Source organism: Phyllobates terribilis, unplaced genomic scaffold (genome assembly GCF_046119375.1).
Source record: "Phyllobates terribilis strain yellow unplaced genomic scaffold, ASM4611937v1 Scaffold_33__1_contigs__length_13283291, whole genome shotgun sequence".
NCBI lineage: Eukaryota > Metazoa > Chordata > Amphibia > Anura > Dendrobatidae > Phyllobates > Phyllobates terribilis.
This window is the reverse complement of record NW_027362793.1, coordinates 1,924,311-1,947,090: the sequence shown is the minus strand read 5'-3', so window position 1 is coordinate 1,947,090 and position 22,780 is coordinate 1,924,311. Positions and strand designations below refer to the sequence as shown.

At 39.5% G+C, this 22,780-nt stretch overlaps 1 protein-coding gene across 1 annotated transcript; it reads left to right on the top strand.

The window, feature by feature from the left end:
• Window positions 1-19,608: 19,608 nt before the first annotated feature.
• Window positions 19,609-20,537, top strand: LOC141180563 (olfactory receptor 14J1-like). Its single transcript, XM_073660663.1, is given in 2 exon segments — window positions 19,609-20,302; window positions 20,305-20,537. Coding segments are annotated over 2 exon segments (927 nt in total).
• The last annotated feature ends 2,243 nt before the right edge of the window (window positions 20,538-22,780 follow it).

The following is a 22,780-nucleotide window of genomic DNA, read 5'->3' as shown; positions in this document are numbered from 1 at the left end:
ACCAACAGGAGTTACAGTTTGGGAATGAGGGTCTACATTATGGTCAGAGCCTTCTGCGTCTGGTCCTGGATCCGACTCATAAAGATTCTGGGCATCAGTGCAGATCATTTCCTCGTCTGGATTCACAGAAGCGCTGGAGTCGACCTCTGATTCCCAGGCTATAGTATGAGTAAACAGCTCTGCAGACTCAACCATCTGTTCTACCTCATACTCAGACGGGCAGCTGGAGATTTGGGAGCTGTGAGGAAGCAAATGCGATTGGGGTGACACCTTTGAGGACTGGAGTATTTGTGCTGTTGAAGTTGATGTGGAGGAGAGTCCACTTAAAGGAGCACTTGATATCCGTTGAAGCACCTGCTGTTTTTGTGCCTCATCTGGAATTTGTAGCGATTGGCGTGGCCGTAAGAAAGGGATCTTATCACATTGTCCGCTAAAAGAAGTAGACATTTTAGTTTGGCTGGAAGATGGTCTTTCTTCTGCAGATGTTACTGTTGCTTTAACACCTACCCCACGGACACAACCTTTTTTCCCCTTCCCAACACGCCTATTCCCCTTTCCACCAGCAGCAGGCCTTTTTCCACTCATTTTGGTGGTTAACTAATTCACAACTCTGGAGTTGTTTGCACAAAAAAACAATGGATGGGAACCGAGCAGAGCTGAGTGGCCAAACTGTGGTATTAGGCCAAAACTATTGGCTGGGTTAGATGCAGAAAAAAATTATATTCAATTTGCAACCTGATGGAGGTCAGTATAGATGGACTAATAGAGAAAGTCCCACACACAGCTAGAAGCCCAAATATTTTTTCAGAATTAGATGCAGAAAAAAATTATATTCAGTTTGCAACCTGATGGAGGTCTGTATAGATGGATTAATAGAACAAGTCCCACACACTGCTAGAAGGCCAAATATTTTTTCAGAGCTAGATGCAGAAAAAAATTATATTCAGTTTGCAACCTGATGGAGGTCAGTATAGATGGACTAATAGAACAAGTCCCACCCACAGCTAGAAGCCCAAATATTTCTTCAGAGGTAGATGCAGAAAAAAATTATATTCAGTTTGCAACCTGATGGAGGTCAGTATAGATGGACTAATAGAACAAGTCCCACACACAGCTAGAAGCCCAAATATTTTTTCAGAGGTAGATGCAGAAAAAAATTATATTCAGTTTGCAACCTGATGGAGGTCTGTATAGATGGATTAATAGAAGAAGACCCACACACAGCTAGAAGCCCAATATTTTTTCAGAGGTAGATGCAGAAAAAAAATATATTCAGTTTGCAACCTGATGGAGGTCAGTATAGATGGACTAATAGAGAAAGTCCCACACACTGCTAGAAGGCCAAATATTTTTTCAGAGCTGGATGCAGATAAAAATTATTTTTAATTTGCAACCTGATGGAGGTCAGTATAGATGGACTAATAGAGAAAGTCTCACACACTGCTAGAAGGCCAAATATTTTTTCAGAGGTAGATGCAGAAAAAAATTATATTCAGTTTGCAACCTGATGGAGGTCTGTATAGATGGATTAATAGAACAAGTCCCACACACTGCTAGAAGGCCAAATATTTTTTCAGAGCTAGATGCAGAAAAAAATTATATTCAGTTTGCAACCTGATGGAGGTCAGTATAGATGGACTAATAGAACAAGTCCCACACACAGCTAGAAGCCCAAATATTTTTTCAGAGGTAGATGCAGAAAAAAATTATATTCAGTTTGCAACCTGATGGAGGTCAGTATAGATGGACTAATAGAGAAGGTCTCACACACTGCTAGAAGGCCAAATATTTTTTCAGAGCTAGATGCAGACAAAAAATTATTTTTAATTTGCAACCTGATGGAGGTCAGTATAGATGGACTAATAGAGAAAGTCCCACACACTGCTAGAAGGCCAAATATTTTTTCAGAGCTGGATGCAGATAAAAATTATTTTTAATTTGCAGCCTGATGGAGGTCAGTATAGATGGACTAATAGAGAAAGTCCCACACACTGCTAAAAGGCCAATTATTTTTTCAGAGCTATATGCAGAAAAAAATTATATTCAATTTGCAACCTGATGGAGGTCAGTATAGATGGACTAATAGAATGATGCTATGCCCAAAAGATTTTACTGCACTAGGTGCAGTAAAAAAAATGGTATTCTATACACAGGTGGTATATCTTGCACCACAGATAGGCTTCTCCACTGACTAACACACTCTGCAATAGGCCAAAAAGTATTAGCTTTGCTAGATTCAGCCAAATGCTGTGAAAAAAACTTGCACAGCACTGGCACAGACCTGCCTGGCAAAAACTGATAGGAACTGATGTAACCTAGTCCTGAAAAGGACTGCAATTACAATTAGTCTTTACTCCCACAATCTATCTATTTAAGAGCACAGACCTGCCTGATAAAAGTCGTAGGAAATGCTGTAACCTAGTCCTTAAAAGGACTGCAATCACAACTATTCCCTACTCCCAAGCTATCTGTATATTTGTGCGAAAATTGGCTTGAAATTAACAAGGTATAGCGCACACAGCAACAGCGGTGCCGTCTAACACGCAGCTGCAGCAGTGAGAAAATGGTGGCGACGGGGAAAATGGCTGGGTCTTATAGGGCAAGGACATGTGACATACACAGCCAATGACACATGCCCTTGCTTGTGTGAAAAAAAGCACTTCGCTCCGTGTGTGCGCTGCTGATAGGCTGACAGATTGCACCTCCCCACTGTAAATGCGGGAAAGAGAAAAAAAAATGGAGATCTTCATTATTCCTGCAGAGATCCATCCCCTGCCCCTCCCCCCACCCCGCTGTACACTCAAACTGCGTATTTCCATTAATTTTCATCATTACTGAGAAAAAATCCAGTTATGATTTTCGTGCACGAACCGTTATCTAACATAACCTCGAACAGCCGAATTTTTCTCAAATCGTTCGTGTTCGTCGAACGGCTTGAACACCGCCCAAAACAGCTCGAATTTGAGATTGGCGAACAGTTCAAGTAGAACAACGCTCATCTCTAGTACTGATGCTGAATTGCCGGCTGGCTTTTTTAAAGAGACGGTGCATGAAAACACTAATATTTTTTTTAATAAATCCTTTAACACTTAATGACAAGTTCAGTAACCAACACTGTCACTGTACTTCTTATATATGTGACTGACATGTTTCTATCTATCTAATTTATGTGTGATGCTCTATTCTTTCTGTTCTAAATTGTCGGTACCGGTGTATGCCACTGCTGAATTGCCAGCTATTCATGTTTCACTGTGAGCACTGTTCCCATCGATTTGGGCAACCACTGTAATGCCACAACCACCATGGCTGTGGCATTAGAGAGAGTGGCAGACAATCCCTGCATGATTGGTGCTCTAAACAGCGCCAGACATGCAGGACACACTTTTGGTGCTCGAACAGTTATAGAACATAACCTCGAACAGCCGAATTTTTTGCAAATCGTTCGGCTTCATCGTCGAACGACTCGAACACCGCCCAAAACAGCTCGAATTTGAGATTGGCGAACAGTTCTAGTCGAACACTGCTCATCTCTAGTGATGACCTCACAGGTCTGATGAGCACATTCCTTAGTTGATGTAGAATGACATAAATCCATGTGACACATTCATTCCTGCTCTGAAGGTGTCAAAGGTCACCATGAGTTTATCTCTCTGAGATTTGAAGTTACCTTTTAATACCAGTAATTTCATGTCTTTGATGCTGTGATGAGGGGAACAAAAATTCTTGGCTACAGGGAGATCTATTCTTTTTTCTTTTATTGTGTGGCAATGGTGATTCATCCTTGTTCTGAGTTTTTGCCCTGTCTTCCCTACATAAAGACCCCCAGCTGGACATTTGGTACATATAATTAAGTACACTACATTAGATGTGATACAGCTGAAAGTACATGGGATCTTGTAATCCTGATGTGAGTTGGGTGAATTGGGTATCTTTATCTTGTCTGTGGTCATTATAAACAGACAAGTTTTACATTTTTTCTGGTTGCAAGGAAAGTTACCTGTAGCTGGTGGAGATGACAAGGAGCTTCTGACAATGATGCTTTTTAGATTTGGGAGCTGTTCGAAACACAGAAGTGGGGGTTCTGGAAATATGGATTGTAGTCAGGCATCTTTTTGTAGTAAGGGTTGTAGTTTCCATGCACCTCTCAGAAACCTCGCACATCTAGACATTCACAAGCTCTTTGACTCTATTGTACCACTGTCCTTCATATCTTCACTCCACAATACAGACTGTGCCACTGCTTTCTATAATGACACACTTGTATCAGCTATTGACTCAGTCATCCCTCTCAGCAATGGCACAGTGCAACGAATCAGTAGACAACTCTGGCACACCAACCTCACCAAAAAGCGTTGGCAAGTGTCAAGGGTTGCGGAACAGTGCTAGAAGAAAACACACTCACTAGATGACTTCATCACATTCAAACAAGCTACTTTGACATTCAAGATGGCTCTTACCTCTGCTAAAGAGAACTAGTTCAGAACCCTCATATCTTCCTTATCCCACAACTCCAAACAGTTAGTCAACACTTTGAACTTCTTCCTCTGTCCACCACTGCCCCTTACCGACCTCCTAATCTCTTGAGAAGACTTTGCCGCACATTTAAAAAGTAAGATTGACAAAACAAGGCAAGTCTTTACTGTCTATCCACCCCAACCCCTATGTATAACAGACCACTGAACCTCTCCCAAAATCTTCCTCCTTACCATCATTGAAGGAGTGCTTATTCGTCCTCTCTTCAAATTGCACCTCTCCATTTGTGCTCCAACCTCCTCCCCAGCCTTACCACAATACTTATCCTGGCCCTAACACATCTGTTCAACCTATCAATAACCATTGGTACCTTCCTTTCTGCTTTAAAACAAGCAATAATTAAAGCCATCCTGAAGAAGCCATCCCTCAACCCATTTTTGGACTGGCTCATCGGGAAATCGGTGGATCCTCTGGTAGGCCCCTGACTCCAACAGTCTCTCTTCTCAGCATAGAGCACATAGATTGCATGCCTAATTTAAGCTCTGCCCCTCCCCATTCATCAGAAAATGGGAGAAAAGATGGGCAGACAGATATCTTCCTCACTGTCAACTTATGCATTGCCTGTTAATTATTTAGCATGGAGAGGTGGGGATCAGAAGCTGGGCATGCCCAGACTGCAGCATCAGAGTACTGTGCCCTGGGTGCATATTCTCTATGTTTCTCTACCCAGGTGTCTCTGGGTAGGATAGGTGGGGAGGGAGGCTCAGCACGGCCATCTTATCTGCACTGCACCCATTAACCTGCTCCTCACACAGACACTTTTTTCAGGATTATTTTGATCGTAAAACACCTGAAAAAGTGCAAAAAAAATTGCAAAACACAATGAACATATGAACAGCAATGTAGAAATGACTTGTGCTTAAGAACATTCTTTTTAAACTTGTTTTAACCACTTTAAGTTATCAAAAATGAAACATGGTTAACAGAAGTCAGCAGTCCTACCTTGTGGCATGTTTTGCTTGGAAAAAGCTCACTATTAACACACACAATATTTTAAAAAAGGTGCCTGTAAAGATGACTAAAAAGAAGCTTCAGGAAAATCACCTCTGTCAAGTTCTTGAAAAGTCTTCCTATAGCAAAAACTTGTATTCTATAAAAGCTCAGTTTTTCTTTTTTGTGTCCCTGAGCCTATGTTGTAATAATATTTTATATGGGATAACAACTTTAAATGATTAGCACCCTCAGTTGATGACATTGAAAAAATTAATCCCTTGTGTAAAAATTATATGATTTTGGAAAACTTAAAGAATACTGTCTCCTAAAGGCCTAAAAATTAACTATGATCACATTGGCCAGGATCACATTGGACCTACTATCCCATTAGCGATCAGGGTTATTTTTTTGTTTTGTTATAGGCGCAGAAAAAATGAACTCCTGAAAGAAATTGATCTGTCACATGATGGACAGGACCAATTGACTACAATCAGGTCTTTTTTGTTTTCGTTAGCTTGTCCATGCTTTTAACAGTAAAAATAAAACTTGCGACTGAGCCTCCCAACAAATTCAAGAACACGAGTGTGAACCTAGTCTGAGCATTGAAATATAGAGTGGGCCCCGATAGTGAGATCTAACGGTTGCCCTAGCCACCCCAGTCTACATCCAGCTATCGTCCCATGTCGCTATTCCATCTCACCTCCAAACTCCTCAAACAGCATGTCCACATTGAACTTTTCTCACACCTGTCATCTAACTCACTCTTTGACAACCTACAGTTCAGCTTCCCCACCATTCCACCAAAACTTCCCTGACATAAATTACTAACGACTTACCGCCAAAGCTAACACACAATTCTCTATACTTCACCTCCTATGTAACCCCTTCTCCCATGTACCATGGACTCAATGGTGCACTAAAATAAATAATAATAATATTAATAAAGATGGGCAAATTTATTCAAGAGGAATTGAAATCTACTTGAACTTTACAAAAGTCAGTATTCTCTGATTGCAGATTTTTGTAATAAACTCTGGTTGAATTCAGAAATTCCATAGGGCAGGTAGTGGATTAAAAATAAAAAAACTAGTGTTCACCTCACTGCTTACCACTCTGGCTAACTCTGCTGCTCGGTCTCCAAAATAAGACCTTAACGCATCTTCTTAAAATTGAGGTGAGCTGCATCTTTATGCAGGGCTGGGACTTCTGTCCACAAATAGGCCTACTATGACCCTGGCCATTCTGGTCCTAGTTGTGTCCAGAATTGCTGGACTAGAGTGTGCATCATAAGCTCGCTGCACACATCATGACGTCATGTACATACATTGTAAGGTGGCCGTGACATCACCCTTACAATGCGTATGCTAGGCTGGGACTTCTTGCCATGACTATTTTCAGGGTAGTCCCAGGCTTAGTTGCACCTGGATGTTCCAGCCTTGTGTGCAGATGCAGTGTGTGGCGGCCGATAAGCTTTTGGTTTTTGATGATACTGATTTTCTGCACCATTTTTGCTCCCATTAAGTAAAATAGGTTACTTGCATTATTTCCAAATTTATGCAGCATAAAAAACTCACCAAACGAAGCCTAAAAATATGCTTTGAAGACCAACGGTGGACAATGAGAAGCAGAGGTGAGAAGTGAGGTAAGTATTAGTTGTTTTTTTTCGTTTTCTACATCTTACATTTATTAAATCCTGGGGTCTCTCCAGATTCCAGAGAATAATAAAGGACATTCAATTTGTGGAGAATAAATTTGCTATAAATCAAATTTCTCAGTAAAATCCGTGATTTAGTGAATTTGAATCTCGTCACATCCTCTCATCTCTATTACCAGTGTCTTTTTTAATTAAATTGTTTTTGTCTTTCACAACATTACAGAGTTTAACATTCTTTTTTGTCTTGTCTATATAAATGTAAAAGTTGATTTAAAAAATGTTCTTTTGTAGAACGGAAAAAAAAGTCTTAGAAAATAAACCTATTATGTCAAAACTCAAGAGACAAAAATTTTATGATGTAATCACAAGCACCTTTTTTCCCCATGGGTAGTTATCAATTTATGATCATCAGGCTACGATTGTCCCAACTCTATATATACTGTATCTCCTACACAGATCCTCCACAACCCAGTAAAGAACTGTTCACTATAACAAGCTTTGATCTACTGTAATGGTGAGTCGAGCAGACATTGTTATCTGTATTTAGGGGCCTAACATGTAATTAAACTGAAAAAAGATAATTAGCTCATACCACCTGATACTCACAGGAATCCCAGGCTCACAGATTAGTGTCCAGCATACACTTGCAAGGATATATAAAGAAGGTAAAATCCGATGCCACATGTGATAAATCCTTTTATACCAAAATTAAAAATCACAACATGTCCCTAGGAGGGGAACAACTGGACGCGTTTCGAGGACACAGCCCCTTATTCATCATGGCACTGGATTTTACCTTCTTTATATATCTAACGTGTAATGTTTCTCCTTGTGGAAAGTGACAAACCAAGCCTGCATGCTACTCTGGGAAATTAAATATGCAAATTGGAAGAGGACTAGAACTCCTGACTTTTAGGATCGCTGCTTCCAATAGTTGGCTCTAGAGTTCTAGTCCTCTTCCTTTCCGAAGAAACAATGTGTATATTTATCTGTATTTTAAATGATATCTTATGAACTATTGGACTTACATGGGTCGTACAATTCATTTCTAATTCAAAGAAAAAATGTTGTGATTTATATTAAACTGAGGATTTAGCTAATCTAAATAGAGACTAATATAATGTCAGGATGTTGTGGACACTTAGTTTATAGAATAAAATAAACCAAATAAAATGAACAGTCATACCTATAATATATAGATACAGATTTGTCTCCTTATTTTATGTTTGTTTTTCTCCCTGTTTATAATTTGGATTTTAAGACTAGATCTTAAGCGCAAATAAAAAATATGCAAGTGATAGAAATAATGTGTGCAAAACATTTTTACTATGAAAATATATTTACATAATTGATAGAGCCTTAGGTTTAGTATTACTGTTTTCGGCATGTAACTGCACAAAAGTTATTAAAGCTTATCTGAATATCAGATCAACTGAAAAACCCTTCTGCGAGGATATTGATAACATCATGATCTATTTCAATCTTTTCTGCTCTGGTAAACTGCAAATAATGCACTGTTTTTTATAGTGTTATTAATATAAGTCTGAATACTATAGTAAATAGAATTCAAATTGTAGGATTTGGGGATTGTATTTTTTTTTTAAATTGTGTAAACTGGTTGAAAAAAAAAGTATTTAAGGAATTCTCCAAGATTGCAAAATTTGTATTGTATACTTAATTAGGATAGGACATTAATAATGGGTGGGGGTCTAACTGTATTAGCTACACCCTGGATTACATCTCAGAGCAGCTCTGATCCATTCAGAATATAAGTAGAAAGATAGGGGCGCAATAGCGCTGTTATCCAACAACAACCAAGTAGGTAAAAGAAAATGTGCTCACCTTTATGAGTTGTGTAATGCACAACTCATGTAAGAATTTGTAGCGAAGGGCAGCAGCCAGCCCAAAATCCCTAGGGATCTTTTAAGATTGTATGTAAAAGGATGAAGTTGGTGCCGGGAATAAAAATCGCGCTCCTCTGTGGTGAAGAAATTTGACAAGAGATTGTATATATTTAACAATCTTGTAGTTTATTCTAAAAGCTACGATTACTACGCGTTTCTTGAACGTCCCGTCCACTTTCTCAGGTATATAGCTGATGTAGACCAATTCAACAAACGGTCTTATATACATGAATACACATGTAGTAAAAAAGCCCGCTGTTATTCTTGGCACCAAAAACAACAAACGGTTTACAGAAAAAGCAATGAAATTTATGATAAATAGATTAAATGCAGTCCATGGTCAACTACAATAGTTTATCCAATGTGCTCAATTATAAATGTAATTTTATTTTGTATTTGGATGATTCCATTCCAGAGGTTATATATTTTGTTTTATGGTTTTCATTATATATCCATAAGAGTGTAACTAGTCGATCAATACTTTCACTTAATCTATTTATCAATTCATCACTTTAATCAATTCTATTTTGTACAGGCTTGGTGTCCGGGAGATGCCAAGCAATCCCTCGCCCATGTGCTTATTATTCCCCCAAATATGTGCTTAATTATCATATTTACCCCTTCCCCTGCATGTCACAGGGCCCTGTGCACTGTGCTCCCTGACATCCCGGGCATGAGCAAAGTGACACTCACATAGAGCTCACAAAGAGTGCGCTTTGCTTCATCCCGGCCCGTCTGCCTGTGCACTGCGCCGCAGGGTTCTGTTGCGCAGGTGCTGGGAAGTGCCGGATGCCAAGCCTGTACAAAATAGAAAGACCAAAGTTTCCATACATTTCATTAGTATTTGGTACCACTGCCCTTAAACTGAATGACTTGGGTGAAATGTTTGGCATATCCTTCCACAAGCTTCTAACAATAGTTGATTTATATGTATAAAAGAAGAATCGGTCTATAGAGCGCTGAAAATGATCACTGGAAAGGACGGATTTGGTGCTAAAAACATTTAATAAGCCCTTTCCACAACGCGTTTCGATAGTAAACTATCTTCATCAGGTGGTATAAAGGTATGGGCACAAGATAAAACATATATAGACAAGGCTTCACAATGATTGGTTAGTATACTAATTAGTTTGGCAAAGATTGGTTCAAACACTAATTAGTTGAACCTGAGTTCAAAGAAACCCTTCATGTGCTGGTGTCTATGTGCCTCCAATCGTCGCACATGGACAACTTTCACATGAATTCAGGAATCAAGAACACATTGGATAAGGTATAGAATATAGCAATACATATTGATAAACAATATTAAAAAATACATTGTTGATTAAAAAATGCCCACAAAGATTAATGGACAATGTTGAAAAATACTTTACCAGTGTCAAAAATACATCACCAATATAAAATACACACAAAAGTCACTGTGTTGTGGCGTATTGCAAATACAAAATTGGTGATGAGCAAAAAAAAGATAAGAGGGGGGGAAATTGAAAAATGTTGAATATAGATCAATCTAGAAGGGGAAAGACATAAACCATAGGAGCTGGTCACATTTTCAAGAGGCAGATTCAGACCTTCAGGGGCTAATGTGCCCAATTTGAAGATCCAAAAGCTCTCCTTATTAATCAAACTCACCAATTCGTCAGAAGCAGTATCGGGTACATGGTCAATGATAGTAAGCCTCATATCTCCTGGATCTTTTTGATGGGCATTACTGAAGTGTTTCGATACGCTATGTAATTGATAACCTATCCGAATGTTGTGTCTATGTTTATTTAAACGATGTGCATGCATAGTTTTTATCGTTCGGCCCACGTACGGGAGGTCACATGTGCACTAAAGTAGGTAGATCACATGTGTTGATTGACAATTCACATTATGTTTGATAAAGAATTTCTTTCCTGTGGTGTGTGATGAAAAAATCTTTTTAGTGCCATTTTGAATGGCTCTACAACATAAACATTTTGGCATATTACACGGAAAACACCCCTTTCTTCCTTTTTCTCTCACAATAGTTGATTGGAATTTGGGCCCATTTCTCCTGACAAAACTGGTGTAACTGATCCAGGTTTGTAGGTCGCCTTGCTTGTACCTACCTTTTCAACTTTGCACATAAAATTTTAATAGGATTGAGGTCAGGGATTTGTGATGGCCACTCCAAAACATTGACCTTGTTATCCTTAAGTCACTTCGTTACCATTTTGGCAGTATGCTTCTGGTCATTGTCCATTTGGTAGACCCATTTCTGCCCAAGCTTTAACTTCCTGGCTAATGTCTTGAGATGTTGCTTCAGTATTGCCACATAATCTTCTTTTCCCATGATACCATCTATTTTATGAAGTGCACCAGTCCTACTTGCAGCAAAACAACCCAACAACATGATGCTGCCACACCCCTGTGTTTCACAGTTGGGATGATGTTCTTAGGCTTCCAAGCTTCTCCCTCTTTCCAACAATCGTAACAATGGTCATTATGCCCAAAAAGTTAAGTTTTAGTTTAATCAGACCACAGGACATGTCTCCAAAAATTAAGATCTTTGTTCCTGTGTGTATTTGCAAACATTAATCTGGCGTTTTTATATTTCGTTTGGAGTAATGCATTCTTCCTGGAAAAGTCACTTTTCCGTTCATGTTGATAGAGTAATCATTTCACTATGGATATTGACACAATCTTACCAGCTTCCGCCATCATCTTCGCAAGGTTTTTTGCTTTTGTCTTTGGGTTGTTATGCACATGTTGGACCAAAGAACGTTCATCTCTGGGACACAGAACCCGTTTCCTTCCTGAGCGGTATGATGGCTGGACATTCCCATCTTGTTTGTACTTACTTATAATTGTTTGTACAGATGAACAAGGCACCTTCAGGTATCTTGAAATTGTACCCAAGGATGAGCAAGACTTGTGCAAGTCCACAGTTCTCTTCCTGATATCTTGGATGAAATCTTTAGACTTTCCCATGGTGCTACACAAAGAAGCAGTGTGTTTCAGGTGTGCTTTAAAATACATCCACAGGTGTGTCCCTAGATAACTCAGAAAATGCCAAAAAAACCTGCCAAAAGCTTCCAAACCTATGACATTTTCATATGGGCAGTCCAGAATTGTTTAAAGCATAGTAATCTTAGTTTATGTAAACTTTTGACTTTGCAGTAAGTAATAAAAAATGCCTTAAAACATTCTCTCTCTCTTATTATTCTGCCATTTGGCAAATATTAAAAAATTATGGTAATCCTAATTGACCTAAAACGGAAAAGGTTTATTCTGATTTCATGTCAGATATAGTGAAAAGCATGCATATGTGTCTTTTCATATAGTGTATCGAAACTTCTAGTTTCAACTGTATATACAGTTATATGAAAAGTTTGGGCACCCCTATTAATCTTAAGCTTAATGTTTTTTAAAAATTGGTGTTTTTGCAACAGCTATTTCAGTTTGATATATGTAATAACTGTTGGACACAGTAATGTTTCTGCCTTGAAATGAGGTTTATTGTACTAACAGAAAATGTGTAATTTGCATTCAAACAAAATTTGACAGGTGCATAAGTATGGGCACCCTTATGATTTTCTTGTTTTAAATACTCCTACCTACTTTTTACTGATGTACTAAAGCACTTTTTTTGGTTTTGTAACCTCATTGAGCTTTGAACTTCATAGCCAGGTGTATGCAATCATGAGAAAAGCTACTTAAAGTGGTCACTTGCAAGTTGTTCTCCTGTTTGAATCTCCTCTGAAGAGTGGCATCATGGGCTCCTCAAAACAACTGTCAAATGATCTGAAAACAAAGATTATTCAACATAGTTGTTCCGGGGAAGGATACAAAAAGCTGTCTCAGAGATTTAACCTGTCAGTTTCCACTGTGAGGAACATAGTAAAGAAATGGAAGATCACAGGGACAGTTCTTGTTAAGGCCAGAAGTGGCAGGCCAAGAAAAACATCAGAAAGGCAGAGGAGAAGAATGGTGAGATCAGTCAAGGACAATCCTCAGACCACCTCCAGAGAGCTGCAGCATCAACTTGCTGCAGATGGTGTCACTGTGCATCGGTCAACAATACAACGCACTTTGCCCAAGGAGAAGCTGTATGGGAGAGTGATGCGAAAGAAGCCGTTTCTGCATGCACGCCACAAACAGAGTCGGCTGAGGTATGCAAAAGCACATTCGGAGAAGCCAATTTCTTTTTGGAAGAAGGTCCTGTGGACTGATGAAACCAAGATTGAGTTGTTTGGTCATACAAAAAGGCGTTATGCATGGCGGCAAAAAACCACAGCATTCCAAGAAAAACACATGCTACCCACAGTAAAATTTGGTGGAGGTTCCATCATGCTTTGGGGCTGTGTGGCCAATGCCGGCACCGGGAATCTTGGTAAAGTTGAGGGACGCATGGATTCCACTCAGTATCAGCAGATTCTTGACAATAATGTTCAAGAATCAGTGATAAAGTTGAAGTTATGCAGGGGATGGATCTTTCAGCAAGACAATGATCCAAAACACCGCTCCAAATCTACTCAGGCATTCATGCAGAGGAACAATTACAATGTTCTGGAATGGCCATCCCAGTCCCCAGACCTGAATATCATTGAACATCTGTGGGATCATTTGAAGAGGGCTGTCCATGCTCAGCGACCATCAAACTTAACTGAACTGGAATCGTTTTGTAAAGAGGAATGGTCAAAAATACCTTCATCCAGGATCCAGGAACTCATTAAAAGCTACAGGAAGCGACTAGAGGCTGTTATTTTTGCAAAAGGAGGATCTACTAAATATTAATCTCACTTTTCTGGTGAGGTGCCCATACTTATGCACCTGTCAAATTTTGTTTGAATGCAGATTGCACATTTTCTGTTAGTACAATAAACCTAATTTCAAGGCAGAAACATTACTGTGTCCAACAGTTATTACATATATCAAACTGAAATATCTGTTGCAAAAACACCAATTTTTAAAAAACATTAATCTTAAGATTAATAGGGGTGCCCAAACTTTTTCATATAACTGTAAATAAGAAATACTTTGAAAAACTACAAAAGTGATCTAGCTGATTGCACATAGAGCATGTAAAATATTTTGTGTGGTGATGTAGGTCATATAAAGCTGAATAAAATGATACCTTGATATCTGCGATCTGATGTTTTATTCCAGAAAAATCTACTTTTTTCTTAATATGTAAATGAGCTGTTTAGATCTATGGGTGGGACATAGATCTCCATGAGAATCTGCCTCCAGCGTTTATTGCAAATGAAAGGGGACAATTACTAGTGTGATTTCAAGGTATCATTTTATTCAGCTTCCTATGACCTGCATATCCATATAGACGTCATAGGAGGGTTGATCCTACCGACAGATTTCCTTTAAGTTTGTTTAAAGATAGAGCTTTTTGTCTTTTCCAGAGATATGGTCAAGCCGGTATTTTGCAGCCACTTAGTATGGAAGAGCAGCCTTGTGGGATATTTCCAGATTCAATGAAGCGGAATATTAAACAAGTATGTCAGTACATCTACAGGTGAAGCATTTTCCAAAATTTTTGATAGCAGTGTCTTAATTTTTACAAAAGGGGTCAATACAGGTACAGTAATAGAAAATGTGTGAATTTCCCAGTAGCCTTAGAGCATCTCTAGGAAATTTGTATTTTTAAGTAAATGTTGTTTTTATGGAGTTTGTACCATTTTTGTTTTCCAACAACTATCCAATCAGAATATATATTGTGTCAGACAAATTGGCTTACCTTGAGAAATAAAACTGAGCTGGTATTTTTATACTAATTAACCCCTTTAAAGCCCATGACGTACTAATACGCGTCTGTGCCTTGGGACTTAAGAGCCTTACCCGTATTAGCTTGCCATCGCGATCGCGCGCGCACACAGGCTGTGTGGGCGCGATCGCCGCCGAGTGTCAGCTGATTGTCACAGCTGACACCCGGTACTATGTGCATGTAGCAGTCGCGCACCACTCCCGGCACATTAGCCCCCGCAATGCAGCGATCGAAGACGATCGCAGCATTGCGGTGGCTAAGGGGAGGTGATCGCAATACTCACCTCCTCTTCCGGCCTCCAGCGCTGTCTGCTGCGGCTTCCCGGGTGTTGCCATGATGACCCGATGTCGTCAAGACAACATCCGGGTCACCAGACAGCAGGAACATTTTTTGGTCATCAGCAGTGCATGAACAAACAATCTTCTCACTGTGCAGCGCTGACTGCCTGCATAGCACAGGGATGTTGCTCCATCCCTATGCTATACAGGCGATCAGAATAAAAAAAGTGAAAGTCCCAGCGTGGGACAAAGTAAAAAAGTAAAAAAAACTCTCAGAAAGTGAAAAAAAAATTATAAAAAATTTGTAAAAATATAAAAAAAAAAAAAATAAATAATCCATCAAAAATAAAAATACAATGTACCCATCAATTAATATTATTATGAAAAAAAAAAACATAAAAGTACACATATTTGGTATCTCTGCATCCGGAATGACCTGACCTAAAAAATTGTCCCACTAGTTAACCCCTTCAGTAAACACGGTAAAAAATAAAAATAAAAAACAAAGCAAAAAACAATGCTTTACCATCATACCGCCAAACAAAAAATGGAATAACACGCGATCAAAAAGACAAATATAAATAAAAATGATACCACTGAAAACATCATCTTGTCCCACAATAAACAAGCTGCCATACAGCTCCATCATCCAAAAAATCAAAAAGTTATAGCTCTCAGAATAAAGTGATGCAAAAAAATATTTTTTTCTATAAAATAGCTTTTATTGTGTAAAAGCGCCAAAACATAGAAAAATGATATAAATGTGGTACCGCTGTAAATGTACTGACCCGAAGAATAACGCTACCTTATCAATTTTACCACATGCGGAGTAGAATAAAAAAATGTAATAAAACACAATTCCTTAATTGTTGGTTTTTGTTTATTCTGCCTCCCAAAAGCTGGAATAGAAAGCGATCACAAAATTTCACGTGCCTGAAAATGGCACCAGTAAAAACGTCAACTCATCCCGCAAAAAACAAGCCATCACATGACTCTGTCGGCCAAAATATGGAAAAATTATAGCTCTCAAAATATGGCAATGCAAAAACTAGATTTTTCAAAATATGTGTCTTTTAGTGTGTGACAGCTGTCAATCATAAAAACCCGATATGATTCTGGTATCGCTGTAATCACACCGACCCGAAGAATAAGGTCGTCTAATCACTTATACCGCACTAGGAACGGCGTAAAAAATAAACTCTAGGGCTGGGGTTGGGGTTAGTGTTGTGCTAATGTTAGGGTTGGGGTTGTTTTTTTTTTTCAAAAGTAAAAAAAAAAAAAAAAAAAAAAAAAAGTTGACGATATGGCAACTAGTGTTGAACGCAAGTGCTCGCTACTTGAGTTTGCATCGGGTGCTCGGGTATCAACTGAGTATCGCGGGTGCTCGAGTCTCCGCCCCATATGCTTCGCGGCCAAAAAAACCTTGCGCGGATTGCCTCCCAAAAGCTGGAATAGAAAGCGATCAAAAAATGTCACGTGCCTGAAAATGGCACCAATAAAAATGTCAACTCATCCCGCAAAAAGCAAGCCATCACATGACTCTGTCGGCCAAAATCTGGAAAAATTATAGCTCTCAAAATATGGCGATGCAGAAACTAGATTTTACAAAATATGTGTCTTTTAGTGCGTGACAGCTGTCAATCATAAAAACCCGATATAATTCTGGTATCACTTTAGTCGCACCGACCCAAAGAATAAGGTCGTCTAATCACTTATACCGCACTAAGAACGGTGTAAAAAATAAACGCTAGGGCTGGGGTTGGGGTTAGGGTTGTGCTAATGTTAGGGTTGGGGGTCAGGGTTGGGCTAGGGTAGGGTTAGGGTTGGGGTTAGGGTTGTTTTTTTTTCGAAAGTAAAAAAAACAAAACGATGATATGGCAACTAGTGTTGGACGCAAGTGCTCGCTACCTGAGTTTGCATCGGGTGCTCGGGTATGCATTGAGTATCGCGGGTGCTCGAGTCTCCACCCCAAATGCTTCACGGCCAAAAAAAACACGCGGGGATTGCCTGCCATGCACGAGCGATCCCCGCATGTTTTTTTGGGGTGTCTAATACCCATGAAACATACGGGCGGGGACTCAAGCATTTCACTGTTTCACCCGTGATACATGGTGCATAACTGAGTACCCGATGCAAACTCAAGTAGCGAGCACTTGCGCTCAAGACTAATGACAACTTATTCAATATGATGACCTAATGTCATCAAATTCTGTGTCGAACCTCTGGGTTAAAAATGTTCACTATACCCCTTTATAAAATCCTTGAGGGGTGTAGTTTCCAAAATGGGGTCACTTGTGAGGGGTTTCAACTATTTAGGCACATCAGGGGCTTTCCAAATGCGACATGGCGTCCACTCTCGATTCCAGACGATTTTGCGTTCAAAAAGTCACACAATGCTCCTTCCCTTCGGAACTCTGCCGTGCGCCCAAACACTGGATTTTCCCCACATATGGGGCATTGGCATACTCAGGATAAATTGCACAAAAGTTTTTGTGGTCCATTTCCTCCTCTTACCCTTGTGAAAATTAAAAATTGGGGCTAAAGCATCATTTTTGAGGAAAAAGTTAGATTTTTTTATTTTCACGGCTCCATGTTATAAACTTCTGTAAAGGACTTGGGGGTTCAAGGTGCTCACCACACATCTAGATAAGTTCCCTGAGGGGTCTAGTTTCCAAAATGTTGTCACTTGTGGGGGGTTTCCAATGTTTATACCCATCAGGGGTACATCCGCTAATTATTCCAGCAAATTTTACAATCAAAAAGTCAAATGGCGCTCCTTCCCTTCCGAACCCTGCCGCGCGACCAAACAGTGTTTTTTCCCCACATATGGGGTATCTGCTAACTCAGGAGAAATTTCAAAACAAAATGCATAGTGCAATTTCTTCTGTTACCCTTATGAAAATGCAAAAGTGGGGGCTGAAAAACATTTTTGTGGGAAAAATGTGAACATTGTATTTTTACGGCTCAATGTTATAAACTTCTGTGAAGCACCTGGGGTGTCAAAGTGCTAACCACACATCTAGATAAGTTCCCTGAGGGGTATAGTTTCCAAAATGGTGTCACTTGTAGGGGGTTTCCACTGTTTAGGCACATCAGGGGCTCCCCAAATGCAACATGGCGTCCCCAAATTATTCAAGCAAATTTTAAATTCAAAGAATCAAATGGCGCTCCTTCCCTTCCGAACCCTGCCGTGCACCCAAACAGTGTTTTTTCCCCACATATGGGGTATCTGCATACTCAGAAGAAATTGCTCAACAAACTGCATGGTGCAATTTCTCCTGTTACCCTTATGAAAACACAAAAGTGGGGGCTGAAAAACTTTTTTGTGGGAAAAATGTGAAAATTTTATTTTTACGGCTCAATGTTATAAACTTCTGTGAAGCACCTGGGGGTTCAAGGTGCTCACCACACATCTAGATAAGTTCCCTGAGAGGCCTAGTTTCCAAAATGGTGTCACTTGTTGGGGATTTCCACTGTTTAGGCACATTAGGGGCTCCCCAAATGCAAATGCAATTATTCAAGCAAATTTTACATTCAAAAAGTCAAATGGCGATCCATCCCTTCCGAACCCTGCCGTGCGCGCAAACAGTGGTTTTTCCTCACATATAGGGTATCTGCTTACTCAGGAGAAATTGCACAACCAATTTTGGGGTTCATTTTTCCTGTTACCCCTGAAAAAATTAAAAAAATTGGGTCTAAATTAACATTTTTGTTAAAAAAGTTAAATGTTAATTTTTTTCTTCCACATTCCAAAAATTGCTGTGAAGCACCTGAAGGGTTAATAAAGTTCTTGAATGTGGTTTTGAGCACCTTGAGGGGTGCAGTTTTTAGAATTGTGTCAATTTTGGGTATTTTCTGTCAGAAAGACCCCTCAAAGTGACTTTAAATATGATGTGGTCCCTAAAAAAATGGTTTTGTAAATCTTTTTGGAAAAATGTGAAATCGCTGGTCAACTTTAAAGCCTTATAGCTCCCCAATAAAAAAAACTATTTGTTTCCAAAGTTGTGCTGATGTAAAGTAGACATGTGGGAAATGTTATTTCTTAACTATTTTGTGTGACATATCTCTCTTATTTAAGGGCATAAAAATTCAAATTTTGAAAATTGCTAAATTTTAAAAATTTTCACCAAATTTCCTTTTTTTTCACAAATAAACGCAAGTGATATCAAAGAAATTTTACCACTTTCATGAAGTACAATATGTCACGAAAAAATAATCTCAGAATCAGGGGGATCCGTTGAAGCGTTCCAGAGTAATTACCTGTAAAAATTACTTGTAAAAATTGGCCCGGTCATTAACTTCCATACCACCTTGGGTTGTAATGGGGTTAAACCATAGTGCAAATGAATCCAGAACTGGGTTTGGATCTAATAAACATTCTAGGAATGTCACTACATGACCAGATTACCAGGATCAATCACTACCACGGATGACTAGATTATTCAGTAGACTACGTCTTCCATACCTTCTTTTTCGCTCTTCGTTTCATTTCTTAATATTTGATACATTATATCCTGAAATCTAAAAATACATTTTGTGTTTTTTTTAAAGAAGGAAATGCCAATGAAGAATGAAACTTTTATTAAATATTTTTACATTTTACCCTTTTCTGGAGAGACGAAGAATCAACAATTAATTTCTACTTTCTTCTTCTTGATATATTTGGTCGGAGTTCTCATCAATTCTTCCATTATCACAGTCATATGTCTGGAAACTCAATTACATAAACCAATATATCTGTTTCTCTGTAATTTATCCATTTTAGACATATTATATACATCGGTCACAATTCCTAAATTACTGCACATGTTATTGTCCGGGAATCACTTTGCTTCCTTCTCGCAATGTTATACTCAGTGTTATACTTTCATAGCTGTGGCGACAGCTGAGGAAATTCTCCTCTTCATTATGGCTTATGACCGATATGTTGCTATCTGCCTCCCGTTACATTATCATCGGATCTTATGTAAGAGAAATTGCATCCTGATAACTATTGGGATTTGGGCAGCCGCCTTATTCAACTCATTATTTCTTGTAACCTCAGCTTTATACATGTCCTCCTGTCACTCCAACATAATCCATCAGTACTTATGTGATGTTAAGTCACTAACAAAGATGACTTGCTCAACCACTGACATGTTTTTTGTGATAATAGGTATAGAAATGTTGCTAATAGCTTTTATCCCACTGATGAGCACTGTTATTTCTTACTTTAATATTTTCTCCATTATCTTCAAGATGAAGTCAAAAGAAAGCCGAAAAAAGCCTTCTCCACCTGCTCATCCCACATCACGGTTGTCTGTATTTACTATGGGGCAGGTGTACTAGAGTATCTGATACTATCCTACTCAGATGTTCTTGATTTAGCCTTCAGTTTAGTCTACACAAGTATTGTCCCCATGATAAACCCCATCATATACAGTCTACAGAATTCCAATGTACAATCTGCATTGCTGAGGTTAGTGAAGCAAATACCTTTTATAAAGAACTGAAAGGAAAGTCAAAGAAATTTAGTGCAAAACATTTCTTAAAAGGAACCAGTCATATAAAAAAATGCCATTGCATGTAGATATGGTTAATCTTCAGGTTAATAATGTTTCAATGTTCGTTTCGGATTACGATCGTCTAATTTGCAATATTCGCCGATTTATTCCGAACATTGCCTAACGCCATAAAATTCAATGGGTGGGGCAAAAACAATCACATACACAACACCCTCAAACATTCCCAAAAGCTGCCAAAACACATCAAATTAGAGGCAGACACCAGGAAATTGCCATCAATTGACCCAGAGTACAAGTACTATAATTATTATTATTAGCAATATTTATTCTGTGGCGCTTTACATGTGAAAAGGGTTCACCCACTGGTACAATAGGAGAGAGGACCCTGCCCATGAGGGCACACAAACAATCTACAAGGGATGGGTGAGGATACAGTATGTCAGGGTACAGCTGGTCATGCAGCGGATTGCTGGAGCGAGGGTTACCGCAGATTGTACGCTTGACAGAAGAAGTGGATCTTCAGCTCCCTTTTCAATGCTTCCATGGTAGACGAGAGTCTGATGTGTTGGGGTACAGAGCTACACAGTAGTGGAGATGCACGGGACAAATCTGCTGGGAGCCTAAATGAAGGTGCGGAAGCTGACATGAATTCCGATGGGTGTGTTGAAGCTTGTACTCAAAAATTGCCCTCTGCTGTTCACAAATCTTTCCAACATCTGCAACATTGATTTCCACTGTGTGGTGACATCGCACACCAATCGGTCAGCTGGAAGCTGCAAATGCTGCTTAAGCAGTGCCAGGGTGGTGGAAGCTGTAGCTGACTTTCTGATATGGGCACACATGCGGCATACTTTTACAAGCAGCTCTGGCAGATCTCGGTAGGTTTAAATAAACCACTGAACCACTAAGTTGAGTACATTTAGTGCTTTCTCATCACTAATGTCTACCACTGTATGGAGAACAATATCAGCACCAAAGAATTAAAAGATGAAATGTAGCCTGCTTTATATACCATGGTAGTAAGAAAACCAATCATGTGTACCCCTGTGATAACAATATCTGCACCAAAGAATTAAATTCACTAGAGTAGAACTAGTATAATGAGGACCGACAACGCTTCCACTCCAGCCAACCCAGCAGATGGAGGCCCAAACAGAAGTGTTCACATTTCAAAAAATTAGGGCCTAACACCACCATTTCCGTGGCCAACAGATTGGATATTGTGGAGTTCAATCTTCTAGCTATGTTATGTGTAGGAGGAAACAATCTTTTATCTACCACAACTAAGGGACCAAGGGCTGGCTGCTGTACTGAGAGGGGGCGGAGTACGGTGAACCAGACAAACTGCTGGACCATGAGTGAGGTGTAGGCAGACGATGGATTGATAAAGTTGTAGTTTGCTCATTCTCTGAAATCAGTCAAAATCTGCAGGGATGTCTGCTTCCATTATAGCTGATGGGCTCTCACTTAGCCTGACTGGAGCGAGTAGAGAACCTGAGGATCTGCGGTGGTAGACCTGCGTGACAATACTTGGCATGGTAACAGAGAAAAAGAAAGAAGCAGCTGATGGTTGTTGAGGTCCATATTTGATCGCAGTGGGATTGCCAGAGTAATGCATCTTGATTGCGCATGTGAAGGTTCATGCATGTAGTAGTAAAATTATTGCACTTTTTCCCTCTACTGAGTGTTTTTCTTGCAAAGTTGGCAGATAACTTGAGTTGGCTCATCCCTTGCGATACCAAAAAAGGCCCAGGCTAGGCAACCTTTACCTCCCCTGTGAGCTGCAGACCCACGACCGGAGCTGGTCACTGCCACAGTTGTGACTAAGGATGCAGTGACATCGTTTTTGCATAACTCTGTGTCTGCGCCATAGGACGCAACATAACCTACTTGTCTTCCTCCTTTCCCACTTTCTCTGATGAGCTATTCAGCTGCGTGCTTCTGGGTTCACACCAAGTGGGATACACAATGTCATTATCATCCAATGTGTTATCCCATGCCTCGCCCTGAGAGTCACCCTACTCCTCTTCTTGCCCTGACCTCACAGTACATGACCTTCAGGTATCTGAGTCTCATCAGGATCACCTTCACCCACCCGCAGGTTAACGTCTGGTGACGAGTGTCAGGTAGCTGCTCAGACCCAACCTTTTTTTTCCCTCTATGGAGAAGAATATTTGACCCAAAGAATTTAAGCTGAGATGTAGTCTGCTTTATATACAAATTTAGAATTT